The sequence below is a fragment of the Suricata suricatta genome, chromosome 14 (assembly GCF_006229205.1).
Source record: "Suricata suricatta isolate VVHF042 chromosome 14, meerkat_22Aug2017_6uvM2_HiC, whole genome shotgun sequence".
Lineage (NCBI taxonomy): Eukaryota > Metazoa > Chordata > Mammalia > Carnivora > Herpestidae > Suricata > Suricata suricatta.
This window is the reverse complement of record NC_043713.1, coordinates 24,809,301-24,828,978: the sequence shown is the minus strand read 5'-3', so window position 1 is coordinate 24,828,978 and position 19,678 is coordinate 24,809,301. Positions and strand designations below refer to the sequence as shown.

The following is a 19,678-nucleotide window of genomic DNA, read 5'->3' as shown; positions in this document are numbered from 1 at the left end:
GAGAGAGAGAGAGAGAGACGGCGTGAGCAGGGGAGTGTCAGAGAGAGAGGGAGATAAAGAATCCAAAGCAGGCTCCAGGCTCTGAGCTAGATGTCAGCACAGAGCCCGACATGGGGCTCAAACCTACAAACCATGAGATTATGACCTAAGCTGAAGCCGGACGATTAACCAACTGAGCCACCCAGGCGCCCCAGGAGAACCAATTTTAATAGCTATTGCCAAATTGTTTTCTACGATGTTCTGTTCTCCACACCATCACTGGTGTTTTGGGCTAAATCGTCTCGTGGCATCTTAATTTGCATTTTCTTAATTTCTAGTGAGAAATCTGATTGCCTTTCATTTTTTAGTAAGTTAACATTTTACTTTACTTTCAATATTTTTTAATGTTTATTTATTTTTGAGAGAGAGAGAGAGCGAGCATGAGTGGGAGAGGGTCAGAGAGAAGGGGGGACAGAGAATCCGAAGCAGGCTGTGTGCTGACAGCAGAGAGCCCTATGCAGGACCCGAACCTATGAACCGAACCAGGAGATTATGACCTGAGCCAAAGTCAGACGCTTAAAGCCAACAGAGCCACCCAGGCACCCCTACAATTATATTTTACTTTTAAAGCAGCAATTGGAAAAATAGAGATAATCAGAAAACAGAGGAAGAAGCCCACCATAACTTTATGATGAAATCTAATGTCATTTTTGTGTTTTATTTTTTTCCTTTATATACCTTTTATGAAATTGACCTCTAGCATACACGTAAGTGTTAGCTTACTTGTTTATTTAGCATGATCTCCTAGGCTTTGTTTGGTGCCTTTTGGCATAAAGTATAATTGTTTAAATCTGCCCCTTTTCTGCCAGTCACTGTTGGCTAAATAGGGAAGCATAACCAGAGATAACACTTGCTCATTCAAGCCGTGGTCTAGGCTCTGGGGATAAACTCAAGAATAGAATGGACTAGAATTATTGCCCCCACCCCCCAGCCCTTCTTTTCTAGTGAGGAAGGAGAGATGGCAGACCAGAGGGAAATAGGATGTTAGAAGGTGTTTCACACCTGAGTAGGGCAGGAGAGGGGGTAGTGCTGGGTTGTCCCCAGTGGCTTACTTAGACTTCTGAGCAAAGCTTTGGAGACAGTGAGAGAATGAGCCCACCTGGGGACCAGTGTTGCTGACAGAAGGAATGTGATGGTCCAGCTCTGGCAGGGGAGGGTGCCCGGCTTGGAGGAACAGCCTGTGGGCCCGGCTGGCTGGAGGAAGGTGAGCAAGTGGGGGTGTCCTGGGAGAGCCAGATCTTTCCTGCAGGGCCTTTCCCTCCCCACTTTGGACTCTGGCCTTTTATCTAGTGAGACTGGGCAGGTGCTAGAGGGTTTTGAGCAGAGGATGGGTATGGCGTGACCTGTTAAATAGGATCACTCTGGATGCTGTGTGGAGAATAGGCTATGGTGGGGTGGGGGGGGGGCTGACAGTGGGGAGTGGTCAGGAAAGGAGGCAGGGAGATGAGGAAGCCATTTGGTTGGTCCAGGCAAGAGATGATGGTGGCTTGGAGCAGTGGGTCACCATGCAGGTGGTAAGAAGTGGTCAGATTCTTGTTATAATTGAAAGATAAAGATAACATGATTTTCTTTTTTTTATTATTATTAAGTTTATTTATTTATTTTGAGACAGAGAGAGAGGACAAGCATGGGGAGAGGCAGAGAGAGAATCCCAAGCAGGCTCCACACTATCAGTGCAAAGCCAGGTGCAGGGCTGTAACTCATGAACCGTCAAATCATGACCTGAGCCAAAATCAAGAGTCAGACACCTAACCGACTGACCTACCTAGGTGCCCCAAAAATATGAATTTCTAATGAACAACCCTGAGGATTTTAGTCTGAGCAGATGGAGGGGTGGAGTTTGCAGAAATGAGATATGAGATATGGGAAACGCTAGAAGAGGAGCTTTCGGGAGCAAAGATCGAGAGTTCAGTTTGGGGACGTGAAAGCTTTAACATAGCATTAATGTCTCAGTCTGATCAAGCAGGTCGCTCTGGAAGGGTGGCGTTCAAAGGAGAGGAATGACCCAGAGACTTTAACATCTGTCAGTAGTAGCATATGGCTGGCATTTTAGGCCAAGAGTGAGGGGGCTTAGAGAAGAGGGTCCAATATTGGGCTCCATGAGGCTGAGGAGGTGAGCAGGAACTAACAAAGGACACTGAAGGGTGTCCAGGGTCACTCATTTACTCTTCATAACAATTCTGTGAAGGTATTGTTGGGGTGGGATGATGGGGATGGGGGGATGGGGGGGACCCAGACAAAGAGAGGTTGAATAAACTGCCCAAGGTCACACAGCAAGTGTGTAGCTAGTCTGAGGTTTGAACCGAGTGGTCTCACTCCAGTTGCCATTACTTGACCTCCCTGCTGCTGGTAGAGTCTGTTCATTATAACAGGTGGGGGAAATTGAGTCTTGAGAATAAAGGGGCTCATCCAAGGTCATAGAGTTACTGATAGAGCAGGAATTGGAACTCAAGATTTGCTGCTTCAAAAACTCAAGCTCCTAATCACTACATTACGCACAGGAAAATTGGGGACTTTTTTTCTTTTTTTAAGATATGAGCAAAAAGCCTTTCTTCCTCTCTCAGATCTCAGCCCTGGGACAGCACCTCCTCCCCCTTACACACAAGGCTTTTCTGGGTGGAGAGTGGGCTGCTAGCCAGTCTGTGCTCCCACCTCCCCTACTTCTTTCGCCTCTCCTGGTCAGTGTAAAGGAAGCAGTTGAACTTGCTCCTGACTAAAGCTCAGGCTTTAGGCCAGTGGGATTCTGCTCCTGGCTGTCCTATGCCTGAGCTTCGGGAGAGTCTCGTCCCCTTTCTGGGCATTGCAAGAAGGTAGTGGCTCCCACTTGACCTTCAAGTCATTCACTGGGCTGTCCTGCCACCCTGTTGATTAAGAAGCCCTGGATAAGATGACTTTTTAAATGAGTTTCCACTTTGAAATAAATTCAGATGTAAACACAAATGATGATAATACTACAAAGAATCCCTGTCTTTCACCCAGAGTAGCCAATTGTTAATATTTTACAACTTTTGCTTTCTACCTCTCTCTCTTTCACAGAGATATTCTATAAAGAGATTTCTCTGATTCATCTCAGAGGAAGTTACAGATTCCCTTCTATTCCTAAACATTTCAGTGTGTGTTTTCTAAGAACAAAGACATTCTCTTACATAATCATAGTACAGGAAATAAACATTGAAATACTATTATTATTTAATCTATAGTTAATCTTCTATTTCACCAGTTTTCCCAATTATATCCTTTATAGCAAAAAGAAAAACTTCTAGGATCCTCAGAAATTAAACAGAATTACCATGGGATCCAGCGATTCTACTTCTGGATATGTAGTCATAAGAATTGCAAGCAAGGACTTGGGCAGATACTTGGACACGCGTGTTCATGGTAGTGCTCTACACAACAGCTGAAAGGTGGATGGGTAGCCAAGTGTCCAACAGTAGATGAATGAATAAACAAAATGGTTTATCCATACCATGAACTAGGATTGAGGCTCAAAGAAAAAAGGAAATCCAATGACATGCATGCACCTGGATGTATCTTGAGGACTTTATGTTTAGAGAAAGAAACCAGATACAACAGGACATATACTGTATGATTCCACTCCTGTGAGGCACTTAGACTAGTAAAGTCCACAGAGAATGAAAGCAGAATGGGGAAATGGCGGTTCGCTAGGAGGCCAAGGGCCTGGGGGGTTAGTCTTCGATGGGGACAGTTTCAGTTTGGGAGGCTGGTAACAACTCTGGAGACGGATGGTGGTGACAGTTGCACAGTGATGCCACTGAATTCTACTCTTTAAAATGGTAAAACTTATGTTCTGTGTATTTTACTACAATTTTAAAAAATCTGGTTCAGTGTCTAATCCAAGATCACACATTACATTTAGTAGCCAACATTTTTATTGGCTCTTTGAATTAAAAGCTATTTATGCCTTTACTCATTCTGCCACTTTTCGGCTGTGTCATCCTGGGTAAGTTATGCTTTGCCTCAGATTCCAGATTTGCAAAGTGGGCATGATAAACGTGCCTAGATCTCCATGACGAGTACGTGTTACTATATGTAATATGCTTAGAACAGTGCCTAGATGTAAATGAAAGCTTTATATATTCTGGCAAATTATTCTTGTTGTAGGTGCTGCAAATAGCCTCTCACTTGGCTTTCATTTTGGTCTTGATTTTCTTTTGTCATGCGGAAGTTTTAGATTTTGATGCAGTTTAAAACTTGTCTGTCGGAGCCAAATCAACTTGGACGTGCTGTCGATGGATAGCGTGAGGCAGACCCGGCGTGGTATTTCCTCTCTTTCCTCTATTCGTCTCCATCCCCGTGTTTACGGATGATCTCTCCTTTCCCTGCCTTGATACACTATCCTTATCATTATGAAATCTATAGTCTAAATTCTCATTTGTACATGTTTGTTTATGGATGCGGTTTTGTCAACTACCACTTTGACTGGAGTCAACTAGCCAGTTTGGCTCTAACCTGGTAACATCCTTGGACATCGGGAAGTACAGTCCCTGGGTGGACTTTGTACTATTGAGAAGTGGGGTGGTTCGTCTTTAGCACTCTCAGCCTCCCCCACTGTGCTCAGTGGTTTCCCCTGACTTTCACGAAGTCTGCTCCTAAAATACAGTCCCTCTTGGGGTGCAAGTGATAGAGAACTGATTTTAATTTTTTGGTATTGTGAAATAATTGAAATGCACTGATATAGGCAAAGAATAAGAGGATAAGCATCTATTCTGAGCATAGAATAAACAACTATATCCGTTTATGAAATCGTAATGCTGTGCTACCTGTGTTTCTGCCTCGTAAAGTAATAAATGAATTATAGCAGCAACGATGGAGGCCCCACACCACCGTGCGTGAATTCGATGTTCATCGTTTCCATTTATAAAAATTTCCCACTTTTCCTGCCTCTTCCACGTTCAATGACCTTTTCAGAAGGACACCACCTCTTCCCGCAGAGGACTGGCTCCTAGCTGTAAACCAGCTTACCTTGAAGGAGACCTGCTCTAGGTCTGGAATCAGGCCTGGGGTGGGACAGACGAGAATGCTTTGAGATGGGGGCCCTTGTCTCTATTCTGGAATCCTCTCCTACAGGTAAAGGACAGGTACAAGGAAGACCTATATCTGGAGATTTTTCTAGGCAATGGCTCAACAAAGGCGAAGGGGAGGCAGGAGGTGGGGGCTTCAGACTAAGAGCAATCCCAGCAGAGCTGGGAGCTTTGGAGTGGGGAAGGGAGAGTTCCCACAGGGCTTTTGGCTTGGGAAGGAACCCTCATCCCAACTGGGCACCAGGCAGCAGCCACAGAGGAGAGGAGGTCCCTGGGGCTGCTGCTTGGTCAGGGGTGGGAGTTGGGAGCCTCACAAGCTCGGTGGGCACAGCTTTGTGGGGTAAGTGCAGGGATTCACACTTAATCCCTCCCCCGGAGGTCAGGAATGCTCCACACAGCTGGACCACAGCCTCCTCTCCAACAGCTTCGAGGGGGGCCTGCCTGCACCCGGCCCGGCTGGGCCTCTGGGGTGGGCTTCCCGCACACTTTACCTTCTTGCTCTCATTCTCACAGATCAGCTCCTCTGCTTGCTGCCTGTCTGTACTGTGCTCTCGGATCCACTATGTTTCCATCTCTGCCTCGACTATCAGTGGAAAGCTGAACACTGGACTCTAGCCTCCTGACCTGCTTTCCCCCGCCCCCCCCCAGGCTAGTTAGCCTTCCCTAACATGGCTCTGATGACACCCTCCCCTAGCAGGATTGCCCCCCTCTTCTGACCCTGTCTACTCAGAAAAGGTCTTTGACTGCCTTGGCCAGAGTCTCTGCAATCTAGCCTCTGAGCCGGCCAGGGTTCTACCACCTGCGTCCAAGCACTGGCTCACACTTCTCTGGGAATCTCCACTTGCCCAATTTCCTGCCCTGCACCCACCCCCCAGCCCTCTGCCAAGGGCAGAGTCTTCCTTTGGACATCTCCCCTCACCTGTGAAGGGAGGCGCTTGTTGCCAGTTGTACACCCAGGAAATGCTTCTGGTTAAGGATGACTTTGACAAAGCAGAACTGTCCCACAGGAGCTTGGAACTGCTCCTGGGAAGCCTAACCAGGGGGTTGAGTTTGGATCTGGCAGTTCTTGTTTGGTAGGAGGGGCCCTGGAGACTCTCTTCCCGCCTTGAGGAGCCCAAGAGGAAGAGTCACGAGTCACTGTTTTGTGAGATGTCACATCAGCACTATGCAGGTGGGGGCGAAGTGTTTGGGACACCTGAAACTGGGGGGAGACTTTCTCTGTGAGGCTGTCCTAGGGTGGGTGGGATGAGGGGTACGTGGTCTCCCCAGCCAATAGTTCTTGCATGTCTTGGCCACCCCTTACCCTGTCGGCCAGGCCCCACTCAGGAAAGGGGGAACCACTGCAAGTATATTAAGGAGAGAGATTGCTTTCATAGTTTCACCATTTTATACAAATATATCCATGCATTTGTGTATATGTATATATTATTCAAAAATATGTGTGTATATGTACATATAGGTATCACTTATTCTGAAATTATTTTAGTTAAACTTAAGGCAGAGCTATAAAAATAGTATAGGGTTGGGGTGCCTGGGTGGTTCCATTGGTGAAGCATCTGACTTCGGCTCAGGTCATGATCTCATGGTTCGTGAGTTCGAGCCTCGTGTCTGACTCTGTGCAGATGGCTCAGAGCCTGGAGCCTGCTTCAGATTCTGTGTCTCCCTCTTTCTCTGTTCCTCCCCTGCTCATGTTCTGCCTCTCTCTCTCAAAAATCAATAAACATTAAAAACATTTTTAAAATAGTATAGGGTGTTCCCATGCACCTTAATACGAACACCTTACATAACCATAGTACCATAATGAGAACTAAGGACTTAGCACTGGTATAATGAGACTGTAGGCAGATTTCACCAGTTTTCCCATGAATGTCCTTTTTCTGTTTCAAGATCCAAATTGGCATCTAGCTGTCAGGCCTCCTTATTCACCTCCAATCTGTGACACTTTCTGGGTCTTGTCTTTGATGACCTTGACTTGAGTGCCAGTTACTTACTTCATAGAAAGTTCATCTATTCAGGTTGCCTGATCCTTCCTCTTGATTAGATTGAGGTTGTGTGTTTTAAAAAAAAATTTTTTTTTAAATTTTTGTTTATTTATTTTCAAGAGTACAGGAGAGTGGCAGAGATAGAGAGAGACACAGAATCCAAAGCAAGTTCCAGGCTCTGAGCTGTCAGCACAGAGCCTGATGTGGGGCTCGAACCCACGAACTGTGAGATCATGACCTGAGCCAAAGTTGGACGCTTAACTGACTGAGCCACCCAGGTGCCCTTAAAAACTTTTTTATATTTATTTTTGAGAGAGAGAGAGACCGAGCATGAGTCGGGGGAGGGGCAGAGAGAGGAGACACAGAATCTGAAGCAGGCTCCAGGCTTTGACTGTTGGCACAGAACCTGACATGGGGCTCGAACTCACCAACCATGACATCCTGACCTGAGCTAAAGCCAGATGCTTAACCAACTGAGCCATCCAGGCGCCCCAAGATTGTGCACTTTTGACAAGAGCACCTTACAGGCGATGTGCCCTTTTCAGTGCATGGTACCGGCATGTTCCTGATGGCAATATGCTTCTTGATGAGCAACATTAGCCCTCCTTCTCTTGGTGAAGGTGGTGTCTGATGGCTTTCTCATTTCCCTTCCTATAATTAATTAATACATATATTTATTATAACTAATGATGAATATAATTAATGAATGTCTTGAGAGGAGGTGCTTTGAGACTGCACGTATCCAGAGAGAGAGAATTTAATCAAGGCAGCTGGTTATCCAGATGACAAAAGAACTGAGAAGCTATGTACGTAACCCAAGGAGCAGCAAGTGGCAGCTGCACTGAAGGAGGAGATGGTGTTGCCGGAGCGCAGGCGTCAGGGTCAAGCACAGAAGGCCTATCTGGTGAGGTCCGGAGCCATGAAGGAGACCCAGTGACTGCCGGGAGTGCCACCTGAGGCATAGAGAGAGCCTGGGAGAAGTGCCTTGGTTTCTCCCTTTTTCCTGTCTCCCAGTGGCCAATCCCAGATGGAAGCCAGCTGCTCCGGGAGCCTGGGACTTGCAGTCTGCAGGGGTCAGCTCCTCTGTGGTGCAGACCAGAAATGAGGCAGGCAGACCGGAAATGAGGCAGGCCGACTGGAGCTGAGGCAGGCAGACCAGAGATGAGGCAGACGTGGGCGTGAGGGCACACTTGCTCAGGAATGCTGCCCCTCCCTTTCCCTTGAGCGGCGCCATCCAATACAATAGACACTAGTCACATGTGTCTGAAGCACCTGAAATGTGGCTGGTCCAATCTGACATGTGCTCCAAGTAGATTTCAAAACCTTGGTATGGAAAGAAGAATATAAAAAAACTCATTAATAATGTTTGATGTGAATCACCTTTTGACATGGCCATATTTGGGATATATTGAGATAAATGAAACATGATTTAATTTAACCTTTCCTTTCCATTCTTTTTTGAGAGAGAGAAAGGAGAGAGCATGAGCACACGTGTGTTGGGGTGGGGGGCAGAGGGAGAGAGAGAATCTTAAGCAGGCTCCATACCCCAGCACTGAATCCAACATGGGGCATGACCTTGAGATCATGGCCTGAGCCCATCAAGAGAGGCTTAACCAGCTGAGCCACCCCTGTGTCCTTAGCAGCCATATCTTAAAAAGGAAAATGTTAGGGGTGCCTGTGTGGCTCAGTCAGTTAAGCGTTCCATTCTTGATTTCTGCTTAGGTCATGATCTCTTGGTGGTGGGATCCAGCCCTGCCTTCGTCAGGCTCCTTGCTGACAGCATGGAGCCTGCTTGGAATTCTCTCTCTCTCTCTCTCTCTCTCTCTCGATCTCTCGATCTCTCGATCTCTCGATCTCTCGATCTCTCGATCTCTACTTTGCTCCCTCTCTCCCTCCCTCTCTGTCCTCCCCCACTTGTGCATGCATGCACACACTCTCTTTCTCTCTCAACATAAATACATAAGCATTAAAGGAAAATAAAATCTGGCTGCTAGATTATTTCAAATTTCATCTGAGGCTCCTGTTTGTAGCTCTCATATTATTTCCTTTAGATACCGCTGCTCTAGAGTATACTTGTACTGGCCTGTGTCATCAGCGCTGTAACCATGCCCTTGACCCACAGTCCGGAGGGCGTGGCCAGCTAAGGTTTTACAAAACTGTGACTGCCCTGGCCTTGAGCCATTCATGCTCACAGTTTTGACCAAGTAGGTCAAACAGAGATATTGGGCTCCTCTGCTTTTCATGTATCACACAGGGTGTAGGTCAAGGTTAATGTTCAACATTAACCTAAGAGGCTAGTTTATTACCATATAGCTAGATGGCACCTTACAAAGGAAATCCAGTACTGCGACTGCTACTTCATATCTCTACAGCGTTTTTAAATAAGTTTATAGAAGTCCTATGTTTCAACCCTGTAGTCACCCAGCCTTGCTGGCCCCATTTTGTAGATGACAAAATCAAGCCTGGCAGATCCACGGTCAAAATACAGATCAGCCTCACCACCACAGATTCAGAGGGTGGAGGGGGGTCTCAGGATCCTTGTACAGCATGTTTCGGGGAATCTCACGCAAGTGGTTGTCAGACCACACTTTGGGGCACCCCAGGTCTGTGAGCTCCTGAGCGGGTAGTGCTGGGACTGGGCTGGAGCTGTGTATGTGGGAAGATCCACACCCATCTGCCTCACCTCCACCTGTAACATTGACACTGTGCAGGGCTGGTGTGGCTCAAGCCAGTCGGGCAGTCAGATGAGGTTCTGGTTCAAAACACAATCACCCTGTGTCACCGGTTGTTGGCCCTGGAACGCTGCTGGGTCTCCATCACTCTGGTGGGTTTAGGGAAAGGGGAGTAATTGGGCCTGCCCCAAGCATACACCACAAAGGGTCACCGCAGGGTGGAATTTGGAGACGCCAGTGTGGACCTGGTGGTAGGGAAGGATTTGCCGCTGCAAATGGGCAAGCAGGATTTTATCCTGGCTCTACTGCCGAAGAGCAGGGCCAGACCTGGAGGGCCGGACAGGGTGACGACGAGCCTCTGTGTCCAGCCATCACTGACCACCGTTCTCTTTCCCTGCAGTGGACAGCGGACTGCAGTGAACATCTGGACAGCAGCTGTTCCTTTTCCCGAGGGCGAGCCCCTGCGCAGCAGGTAGGGGACCCGCTCTGTGTTCCTTTGGGGGTTGTAATGTGTTCCTGTCTGTCTGGGTTCCTGGGCTGGCCTGTGTCGGCTCTCCTGAGAAGTGGTGCTGTGGAGAGAGCAGGAAACAGGAGAGAGGAGGGTGCAGTCTGCTTTCCGGAAAGTTCTCCTTGAACCCCCAGCCCACAGTGAAGCACCCCCTCCCCCAGAATACATAGATTTCTGAGATTTTTTTTCTGGTCAGGTATTTTCATCACTTAATGATTTTTGTATCAACATCTGCAAACAGCTGCAGGTCCATTGAGAGGAGAGTGCACAGGTGATGTGTGGAATAGCACAAGTAGTAGTGTGAATGAACTTGGAGACTCACATGGCAGCATTGGGGGTGGATCCCACAGTGGGACCCCTAGGGTTATGGTGCTAGTCACTTGAGATCACTTCTGCTCCTCGTTTGCAAGGGACCTGGAGGGGCAGAATGTGGGGACAAGGTGTCAGCACCCCGCCTGTGTTACCCGCCCCCCACCAGCCATCCAACCCACTGTTTCTCTCCCTGTTGCTTGCCTGGGAGATCCCCTGGGGCGGCCACACAGGCTTGGGCTCTGGGCCTGGAGGGACGAGGCAGCAGCTCTGGAGACGGACCCCCAGGCCCTGTGTACCCTCTGGTTGTCCAGCCATCTTTGCTGATATCTCATTCCTGCCTGTGGGAAACCATGGGATTAGAGGCTGAGAAAACTTCCACCCCCAACCGTCAGCCCAGCCCCGCACTGCACCTGTCCAACCAGATACAGGGGACCTCGATGGTCTCTGGCACTCACTTGCTCTGAATTTCTTTTTTTTTTTTCTTTTATAGTTTATTGCCAAGTTGGTTTCCATGTAACGCCCAGTGCTCATCCCGACAAGTGCCTCCTCCATGCCCATCACCCCCTTCCCCTCTCCCACTCCCCCATCAGCTCTCAGTCTGTTCTCAGTATTCAAGAGTCTCTCATGGTTTACCTCCCTCCCTCTCCCCACTATTTTTTCCCTTCCCCTCCCCCATGGTCCTCTGCTAAGTTTCTCCTTTTACACTTACAAGTGAAAACATATCATATCTGTTCTTCTATGTGACTTATTTCACTTAGCATGACACCCTCGAGGTCCATCCACATTGCTACAAATGGCCATATTTCATTCTTTCTCATTGCCATGTAGTACTCCATTGTATATATAAACCACATCTTCTTGATCCATTCATCAGTTGATGGACATTTAGGCTCTTTCCATGATTTGGCTATTGTAGAAAGTACCGCTGTGAACATTAGGGTACGTGTGTCCCTATGCATCAGCACTCCTGTATCCCTTGGGTAAATCCCCAGCAGTGCTATTGCTGGGTCATAAGGGAGTTCTATTGTTAATTTTTTGAGGAACCTCTACACTGTTTTCTAGAGCAGCTGCACCAGTTTACATTCCCACCAACAGTGTAGGAGGGTGCCCGTCTCTCCACACCCTCGCCAGCATCTTTAGTCTTCTGATTTGTTCACTCTGACTGGCGTGAGGTCGTATCTCAGAGTGGTTTTGATTTGTATTTCACTGATGATGAGTGACACTGTTGCTCTGAACTTCAATGCAGTTTCATTCACACATTGTCCCAGGCCCCCTTGTTTGTGTCCGACTTCTGTCCCAGGGCACCGGTTAAATCAACTCATCTCTCTTCTGTCCTAAGGGAAGATGGTTAGTGGCCTCAGTTCTAGATCTCTCTTAGGTTGCAGGGCTTTGTGCGCCATGGTGTGTGGCAATAGCTTCCTTCCCAACTGCTAGATGTGTGTGTGTGTGTTCATTGTTTCTTGGGCAGGAGGCTCTAACAAGAGCCCTGGGTTGGGGTTGTGGGTAGGGGAAGAGGCACGAGACCCAGGTTCTCCTATTTGCTCTGCCGCAAGTGTGGTAGAAAGTCTTTTCATCCTCAGCCTCCTCGTGTAAAAATCAGGTAACTCAGTGGCCTCCATGCTGTTTTGTAACTGAGGTCCATGGAGATATAATCACCTGACCAAGCTGGGATTGGACCCAGGTCTCTTACTGCCCCTCCCCCCATTTGGCCATTTACCTTGCCTTACTGTAGCAGGTGTCTTTCTCTGGAGGACTTTTGTCCTTGTCACTAGACTGCCAGCACTTGGTCAGGGACCCCATGTTATCCTCACTGAATCCCTAAGGTGTAAGTGACCTAAGGCCTGGTGCATAAGGAACACCATCTGCCAATTACCCTAGGGTTTTGTATGTGAAGATTCCCTTAACTCTTCAGCGGCAGAGGTGAGCTCGGATCTGGGGACTCAAGGATCGGACAGAGGGTCCCAGGGAAGAGTTGAAGTTCTTGGATGAAGGACACAAGCGGCTGATAAATGGGAGACCAAAAAGCTAGCTCTCTGTTTTTTGGTCAGTAGGTGTTTGGTTTGGGGATCTTCCAGCATCTTCCTTTTTCCCCCCCTCTCCCTGTGTCACCTTTTCTAGACCCCCTTTTGCCACTGATTCCCCCTGGTCTCAATCCCCTGTCATTCCCAACAAGATTATGGCTCGTGCTCCCGCTTGCCTCTGTCACCCCGTGCCATCCTTTCATGGCCAGGTTCATGCCCCTGGAGGTTGGTGGGTGGGGAGTTGTCTAGACCACAGGCTGATGGAGCAGGGCTGGGGGCCTGTGGTACAGGGCACCCTGGCAGCACAAGCACCAGCTGACCCCCAGTCCCACCTTTGGGGAGCAGCTTTGCAGTCACCTTGGGGTAACCAGGGTTAGACAAGATGAAAAGCAACTGAATTTGAAGAATTGTAAAAGACTTGTTAGACTTTTCCTTGGCAGGTGGAACCGAGACATAGTTTCATTATGCAGGAAGAACCCCAGGAAAGTGGAGATGGGGGTCTGGTTAATATAAACTTGCCTCACTTCCCTGATATGCCCAGAGGAGGGATCATCTCAGAAGGAGGAAGGGGGAGGGGGAGAAGCAGAAGGGCAGCCAGGGCACTGAGGCAACCATGGCCTCAGGCCCCTGTGCCGCGTGTTGTGGGAATCTGCTGTGCCTGAGCCCTGGGGAGGCTGCACCCCATGCTTTGTGGTGCGGCTTAGATCCAAGGAAATCCCACCTGCCAGAGACTTCAAGGGTGTTTGTGGAAGATTTCCTATAGATTCGTCAGCCAGGAGTGTTGTAGAGGCTTGATATGAGCCCTGTGTGTGCCTGAAGCATGGCCCCTGCCTTCAAGGGCCTTACCATACAGTCAGAAGGACAAGGAACATTGTGTTAGGGACAAGGCACACTCAGAACAGATGTAGGTGTCCAAAGGGTGGCCCGACCTCAGGTACCACAGAGTTATGGAGCCTAGGTGGGGCAAGCAGGGAAGGTGGGATTGAGCCAGACCCTCTGGATGGAAGGCCACGTTTTGCACCCCGATGCTGTATGCATCGTAGATGGAGAGGCAGGAGTCTGATTGAAACAATGACTTCTTGGTTCAGGCACGAGAGACCTGATGGACATCAGTGATTCAATTAATTGAGGATACAAACAGTAGAGTGGTGTAAACAAAGTGGAAATTTCTCTCTCTCTTGCCACCAGCTTGGGTGGGTATTTGGGGTTGGCATTGCAGCTGGACAATGTCAGGACAGTCTCCCTCCTTCTCATCTCTATGCCTGCCCCAGAGGGTTGCCTTTGTCGCCCGGTGGCCCATGGCGGCTCGTGTCTATGCTCCTGCCAGTGGGAGCCCTGCTGAGCCCTGAGTGCGTTGGACTTCCCTCATGAAGTAGCCGTCTTCTGATGCCCTCAGGTAGAGAAATCAAAGCAGGACAGCATCCCTTAGGTGACTGCGTTACAAGGAATGTCCTTACCTACACTGTCCTCAAGTAGCTCCCTGATAGAGCTGCCATTGAAGGGTGCGTTTGCTGGGTGCAGCTCTGATGGGTATATGGGGGAATCCTTCAAAACTCCCTTCATCCTGGTCCACCAGGTGCAGGGTGGACCACCTGGCCCCCAGCTCTAAGGAACCCCTCCCAGCCCCATGAGCCCACCCCCTGTTCTCACTGACCCCTCTCATCCAGGCAGACACCCTCACTCAAATTCATGTTACAGTCAGGCTGTTCCAAATACACCTGCCTTTCCCCTCAGGCAGCTGGTCAACCTTGAGATGAGTGCTAGGGCTGCCTCTACATCCTTGACCACCCCAGGCCCAGGGCTTTACACATAGTAGTCACTCAATTAAGACTCCTGAGACTGTACTGAGTTGGCCCAGGCCAGGCAGTCAGTCCCTGGTGGGCCCTATTCCTCTGGCCACACCAATTTTGCTGTTTCCAAGGTTGTTGGGATGGTAGGGGCAGATCTGCTACCCCACGTTCACCCAGGGGGAAGAATTTCAGGAGGAAACTAAAGGTACTTGAGATTGGAGTTGCTGGCTAAGTGAGCATTCCACCTTGGCCACAGGGGTCCAGGAAAGTGGGGTTGGCAGGAGGATGTTGAGATTCTGCGTTCTGCCCAGCAAGCTCTGGGTGGCAGGTCACAAAACATGCCCTGAATGTGTAGCCCAGATGTAGCCACCATTTGGGGATTAGTCATGCACTGAGATTATATTTTGTCATTTCAACGAATGCAAAGAGAGGATGGGAAAAACCATTGCCTTCTTTGACCCCTTTCAGAGGCACAAAGTGGGTGTAGCCTAGGGTGGGTTAGGTCTCATGAGATGGGAAGAAGGGGTTCAGAGGACAGTGGACTACAGATAGTCCTGAAGAGGCTTATCCAACTGCCTGAAATTGGGATTCGGCTATATTCAAGGTTATTTCACATCCTGGCAGCCCATTTCCAAGAGACCTGGTTCATTACCTAGTCACGGAGTTAGGAAGTTGCAATTGTTTCCAGTTTTTCACTGTAGTAGCAGAATCATTGTGGAGATGATTTGCAGGAAACTAGCTCATGTGAGAGAGTACAACCCGGTGCATTTAGAAAATGTCTCAAGATGCCAGCATGGGATTTAGCATTCAGGGAAGAAAGCCAAAGGCATAGGAGAGGTTGTATGAGGTCAGGAGCTAGCAGCTCTTCTCTATCTGCACAGAGATGCCAAGGAAAGAAAATGAATGTGTACAGCATCAGAGCCTCTGATTAGTCCTTGGGAAGGACTTTCTGACTGAAGAACTTATCGGCCCATCATGTTGGCTGTTGAACAAGGCAATGAAATCTTCACTGGGAGCCTAATGGGCACACCTCCTTATCAGGCAGTTTCACACCGAGCCCTGGGAAAGGTGTGGGTGTGTTAGAAGTGAGGTCTTTGAGTCCTGGCTGTTGGCCTGGGATCCCACATTCCCTGGAGTGATGAGAGAGGGGCACTTTCCCTATGCAATTGTGATGTCTGGTGGCACACTAAAACCTCAGGAAGGAGTGCAACGATCCATTGTCCCAAGGGCCAGGAGAACCAGATGTTGTCCCCGGTGTGGCACACATTTTGATGCCTCTTCTGCAAAATGATAGACTTCTCTGAACCTCTCTGGAAATCTCTTTCATTGTTCCTGGGTCTCCAGAAAAGAGCAATTGGATACAAATAGCTGCTAAAACCAGCCACAAGTCTGGATTTTCCTGATTTCCCTTACTCTCACTAATACCTGTACCAACCTGTGGCTGGGTTTATTCCAGGTGCCAACATTGACTGATCCAAGGGATGGTCAGTAGTAGGCAGAGGTGAGCCTCAAATACACAGCTTCCCTCTGACCCACACACAGAGAAGGGGGAAAGGAGTTTTCTGCCAGTTATCTTGCTGCCCTCTAGTAATTCTAGTATTTGGCCCAGTGCCGATTAAACTTATTAGTACAAATGATATCTTAGTACAAGTGCCCAGATATTTACTCAGCTTCTGCAGATATTTAAGAAATATGTTCATGGCACTGCTCTCTATTCAGTTACTATTTCTTGAGTATCTGCTGGGATCTTGGCAGACACACATAAACTGGAGCCCTTGGACTCACTGCCTGTCTATACAGTAGAGGCCGCTTAACATGGAACAGGCTGAAGGCACCCAATGAAGTCCCTCAAAGACACATCCTGACCAGAGATCCTGAAGTTATTCCAAAGAGCAGTCCTGTTGGTCTCTGTAAGTTGAGAAGTGCTTTGCAGGACATGAGACCTGGTCTGTGCCCTCAGGAACGGTTAGGCTGTTTGACCAGACGGAAGGGAAGAGAGAAGAGGGTGAGGAGGGAAGAAATGGTGTTCGCGAGGCTTGAAGGTGGGTGTAATATTGGGATGTCAGGGCAGCAGGAGAGAGTACACCTTGAATGGGCGGTTTGTGCTGGGTGTTACAGGAGTGCTAGGAATGAGGGCGCTGGACGTGGACATGTCTGTGTGCTCAGCTGAGGTGCTGGAACTGCTGTCCCCCCTTCCCATGCTTGTGGACCTTCTCTATCTTCTACTTTCTCTCTATTCTGCACAGGTAAAGTTCTGTCCCTTCATATCAGTCAGGATAGCCTAGGTAATGCTACAGTGACAAATAACTTAGAGTCTAGTGACTTTGAACAACCCAGTCCTGATGGAGCAGTTGCATTTTCACCAGTCACCATGACCACTGGAGCACATTGCACTGACAAGTCAACATTCTGACCTAGACATAAGACACGTTACTTCCTTTCCCCAGACCTGGTCACATGGCCCTACCCAACCATAAACACCATAAAAAGTATCATCCCATTGTGTACTGGGATGGGGGAAACCAGCGCTATCTGGTGACTGGCTCTAGTTATTATCACACGCCCCACCTCTAGTAGAATCTCATCGGAGCTGGGGTTGACCTCTTCCTCCCACATCAAGTCCAGAGCTAAGCAGGTCTCCTGAGAACCCTAGAGACATCACGGGCTCCCAGGATGACAAGGAGTTCAGAGATCAACTGATCCGCCCTCCCGCCCTGCAGTGCAGGAACCCCTCAGGTGGCTGTTGAGCTGCTGGACATTTCCTGAAATGGGGAGCTCACTACTTCAAAAGGCATCTCAGAATGTTGTTAGGCAGCTCCATTGACTACAATGTCCCCCCCTTTTTTTATGTTTCTTTATTTTGAGAGAGAAAGAGAGCATGCACATCCTAATGAGGGAGGGGCAGAGGGAGAGAGAGAATCCCAAGCATGCTTCTCAAAGTCAGAGCCCAACTCAGTCTCAGGAACCATGAGATCATGACCTGAGCCAAAATCAAAGCCAGACGCTTAACCAGGTGAGCCACCCAGGCGCCCCTACAATGTTTTCTTTGACTCAGCCCCAAACCACCTTCTCGCAGCTCCGGCTGATAGTTCTAGTTTTACTCCCTTTGCCCATGGCTGTTTTAGTCTTTCCCGCAACAGTCGGCGTGGCCAGTCTGCCTTTTAAGCCAAATGTATTCGTTCCTGCAGCTGTTTCCCTTTGTCATGGTTTAGTTCTTTATTCCTCTATTTACCAGTTCTTTCATACATTGATCCAATCTGCACGTCCTCATGGAGGGCTGCCTGTGTGCCTGGCGGCTTGCTGGGAGGCGGGAAGCAGGATGGCGAGGTGATGGGCGCAGTCTCGGTTTACACAGAGGTTAGAGACCCCGCAGTGCTGAGATGTCTTGGATATGACACGGTGGTTCGTAGGTCCCATCCTGTCCTGGGTTACTCTCCTGGGAGAACTATGATTCTTCCTTTTATTCTTTTAATGTATTTTATTTATTTTTGAGAGACAGAGAGGGATAGCACAAGCAGGGGAGGGTCAGAGTGAGAGGGAAACAGAGAATCTGAAGACAGGCTCCAGGGTCTGAGCTAGCTGTCAGCACAAAGACTGACACAGGGCCCGAACCCATGAACTGTGAGATCCTGACCTGAGCTAAAGTCAGACGCTTAACCGACTGAGCCACTCAGGTGCCTCTCTTATTCTTCCTCATAAGCCTCCCTGAACTGAACACGGTCCTGCTGGCATGATCTGATTCTGCAAACTCTGATGCTCCCTGCATGTGAGCCTCTATTTCCCAGAAGAGATCACCTATCCCTGTCCTTGAGGAGCTTCTGTCTCCAGCTTACCTGGAGGAACTAGGATACAACCCTTAAAACGGTATCGATGGTTGACTTGGAGGGAGAACAGTCAGCATCCTTGGAGGCCCTGCTATAAACACTCTGAGCCATGTGGCCTAGTGTCTGTCCTCAGAGAACCTGGAGTCTGCTCAGAGAAATAAGACTTTCTGTAGTACGAAAGCAACAGTCCAGGGCAGCGTGTGAATGCAGGGAGGAGTGGGGCTGGTATCTGCAGGGGAGCTTGCGGCTGGGGGAGGAGGTCACATACACAGATACACAGGCAAGAGGGAGGAGGTGCCATGCTGTCATGGTAACAGCACTGGCCTGGGAGCCAGGAGACTTGAGTCCTGGCTTTCTTACCTCTGATTGGGTCCTGGCTGAGACACGTCACCTTGCAGTAGCCTTTTTCCCTTTGAAAAATGAGATGATCTAGACTTACGACCATCAAAATAAATTGTTAAAAATACAGACCTAGATTTCTGCTTTGGGGAAGATGGAGTATATATTCTTTTCTGTATCCCTCCTGTTAAATACAATCTTTCTGTATTCCTCCTGTAAATACAGCTAAGAAGATTCTGAAAGGTAGAGAAGAAGGCAGACCAGATAGGGTTTGGGGGACCTGAGCAAGGACACAGTGGTGACTTCCCTGGGTTTCCTTTTTGCCTCTAGCATCCCAGAGTTGGGGCTGAAAAAGGAGGTAACCAGGAAATGGCAATGGACACAGATCTTTTTAAAAGTACCCGTGGGAAAGTCTGTTGTCTCTAAGCAAAGGTCCAGGCAAAGATAGTTTCTTTTTCCTTTTTAAATTTTTTTACAATTATTTATTTTTGAGAGACAGTCAGAGCACAGGTGGGGAGGGGCAGACAGAGAATGAGACACAGAATCCAAAGCAAGTTCCAGGCTCTGAGCTACCAGCACAGAGCTTGATGTGGGGCCCTGAACCCACAAACCATGAGATTATGACCTGAGCCGAAGTTGGACACTTAACTGACTGAGCCACCCAGGCACCCCAGATATTTTCTATCAAGATAGAAATGTTTTAGGGGTGCCTGGGTGGCTCATTCAGTTGAGCATCCAACTCTTGGTTTCAGCTCAATTCATTATCTTACAGTTTTGTGAGTTTGAGGTCTCCATAGGGCTCTGTGCTGACAGGGTTCAGCCTGCCTGGGATTCTCTGTCTCCCTCTCTCTCTGCCCCTCCCCCACTCACGCTGTCTTTTACTCAAAAATAAATAAACTTAGAAAAAGAAGAGAAAAGTTTTAGGCAATTACTGCTCTACTCCAGCCAGATAGCACAGAATAAAATGTACCCACCCTCGCCCACACCAGCAAAGAATCTTGACTGACTGCCACCCTCACTGGGTTGTAATGAGCCCTCCCGCCCTCCACTGAGGTGGTGTCAGAGAAGGCCAGGCAGGCAGCAGGAACTTTCATCCCTACCAGCTTATACAGAGGGTCCCTCACAACCCCTGTGGTATTATTGGAGGTC

The 19,678-nt window shown here is 48.6% G+C and overlaps 1 protein-coding gene across 4 annotated transcripts in view; it reads left to right on the top strand.

Annotated features, from left to right (window-relative positions):
• The window catches only part of CTIF (cap binding complex dependent translation initiation factor), a 295,461-nt gene that overhangs the window by 82,508 nt on the left and 193,275 nt on the right, over positions 1-19,678 (top strand). For all 4 annotated transcript variants that reach the window (XM_029922254.1, XM_029922251.1, XM_029922252.1 and 1 more), the window contains exon 3: positions 10,136-10,207. In XM_029922254.1, coding sequence (XP_029778114.1) covers positions 10,136-10,207 — 72 coding nt within the window. The remainder of the gene's footprint in view (positions 1-10,135; positions 10,208-19,678) is intronic.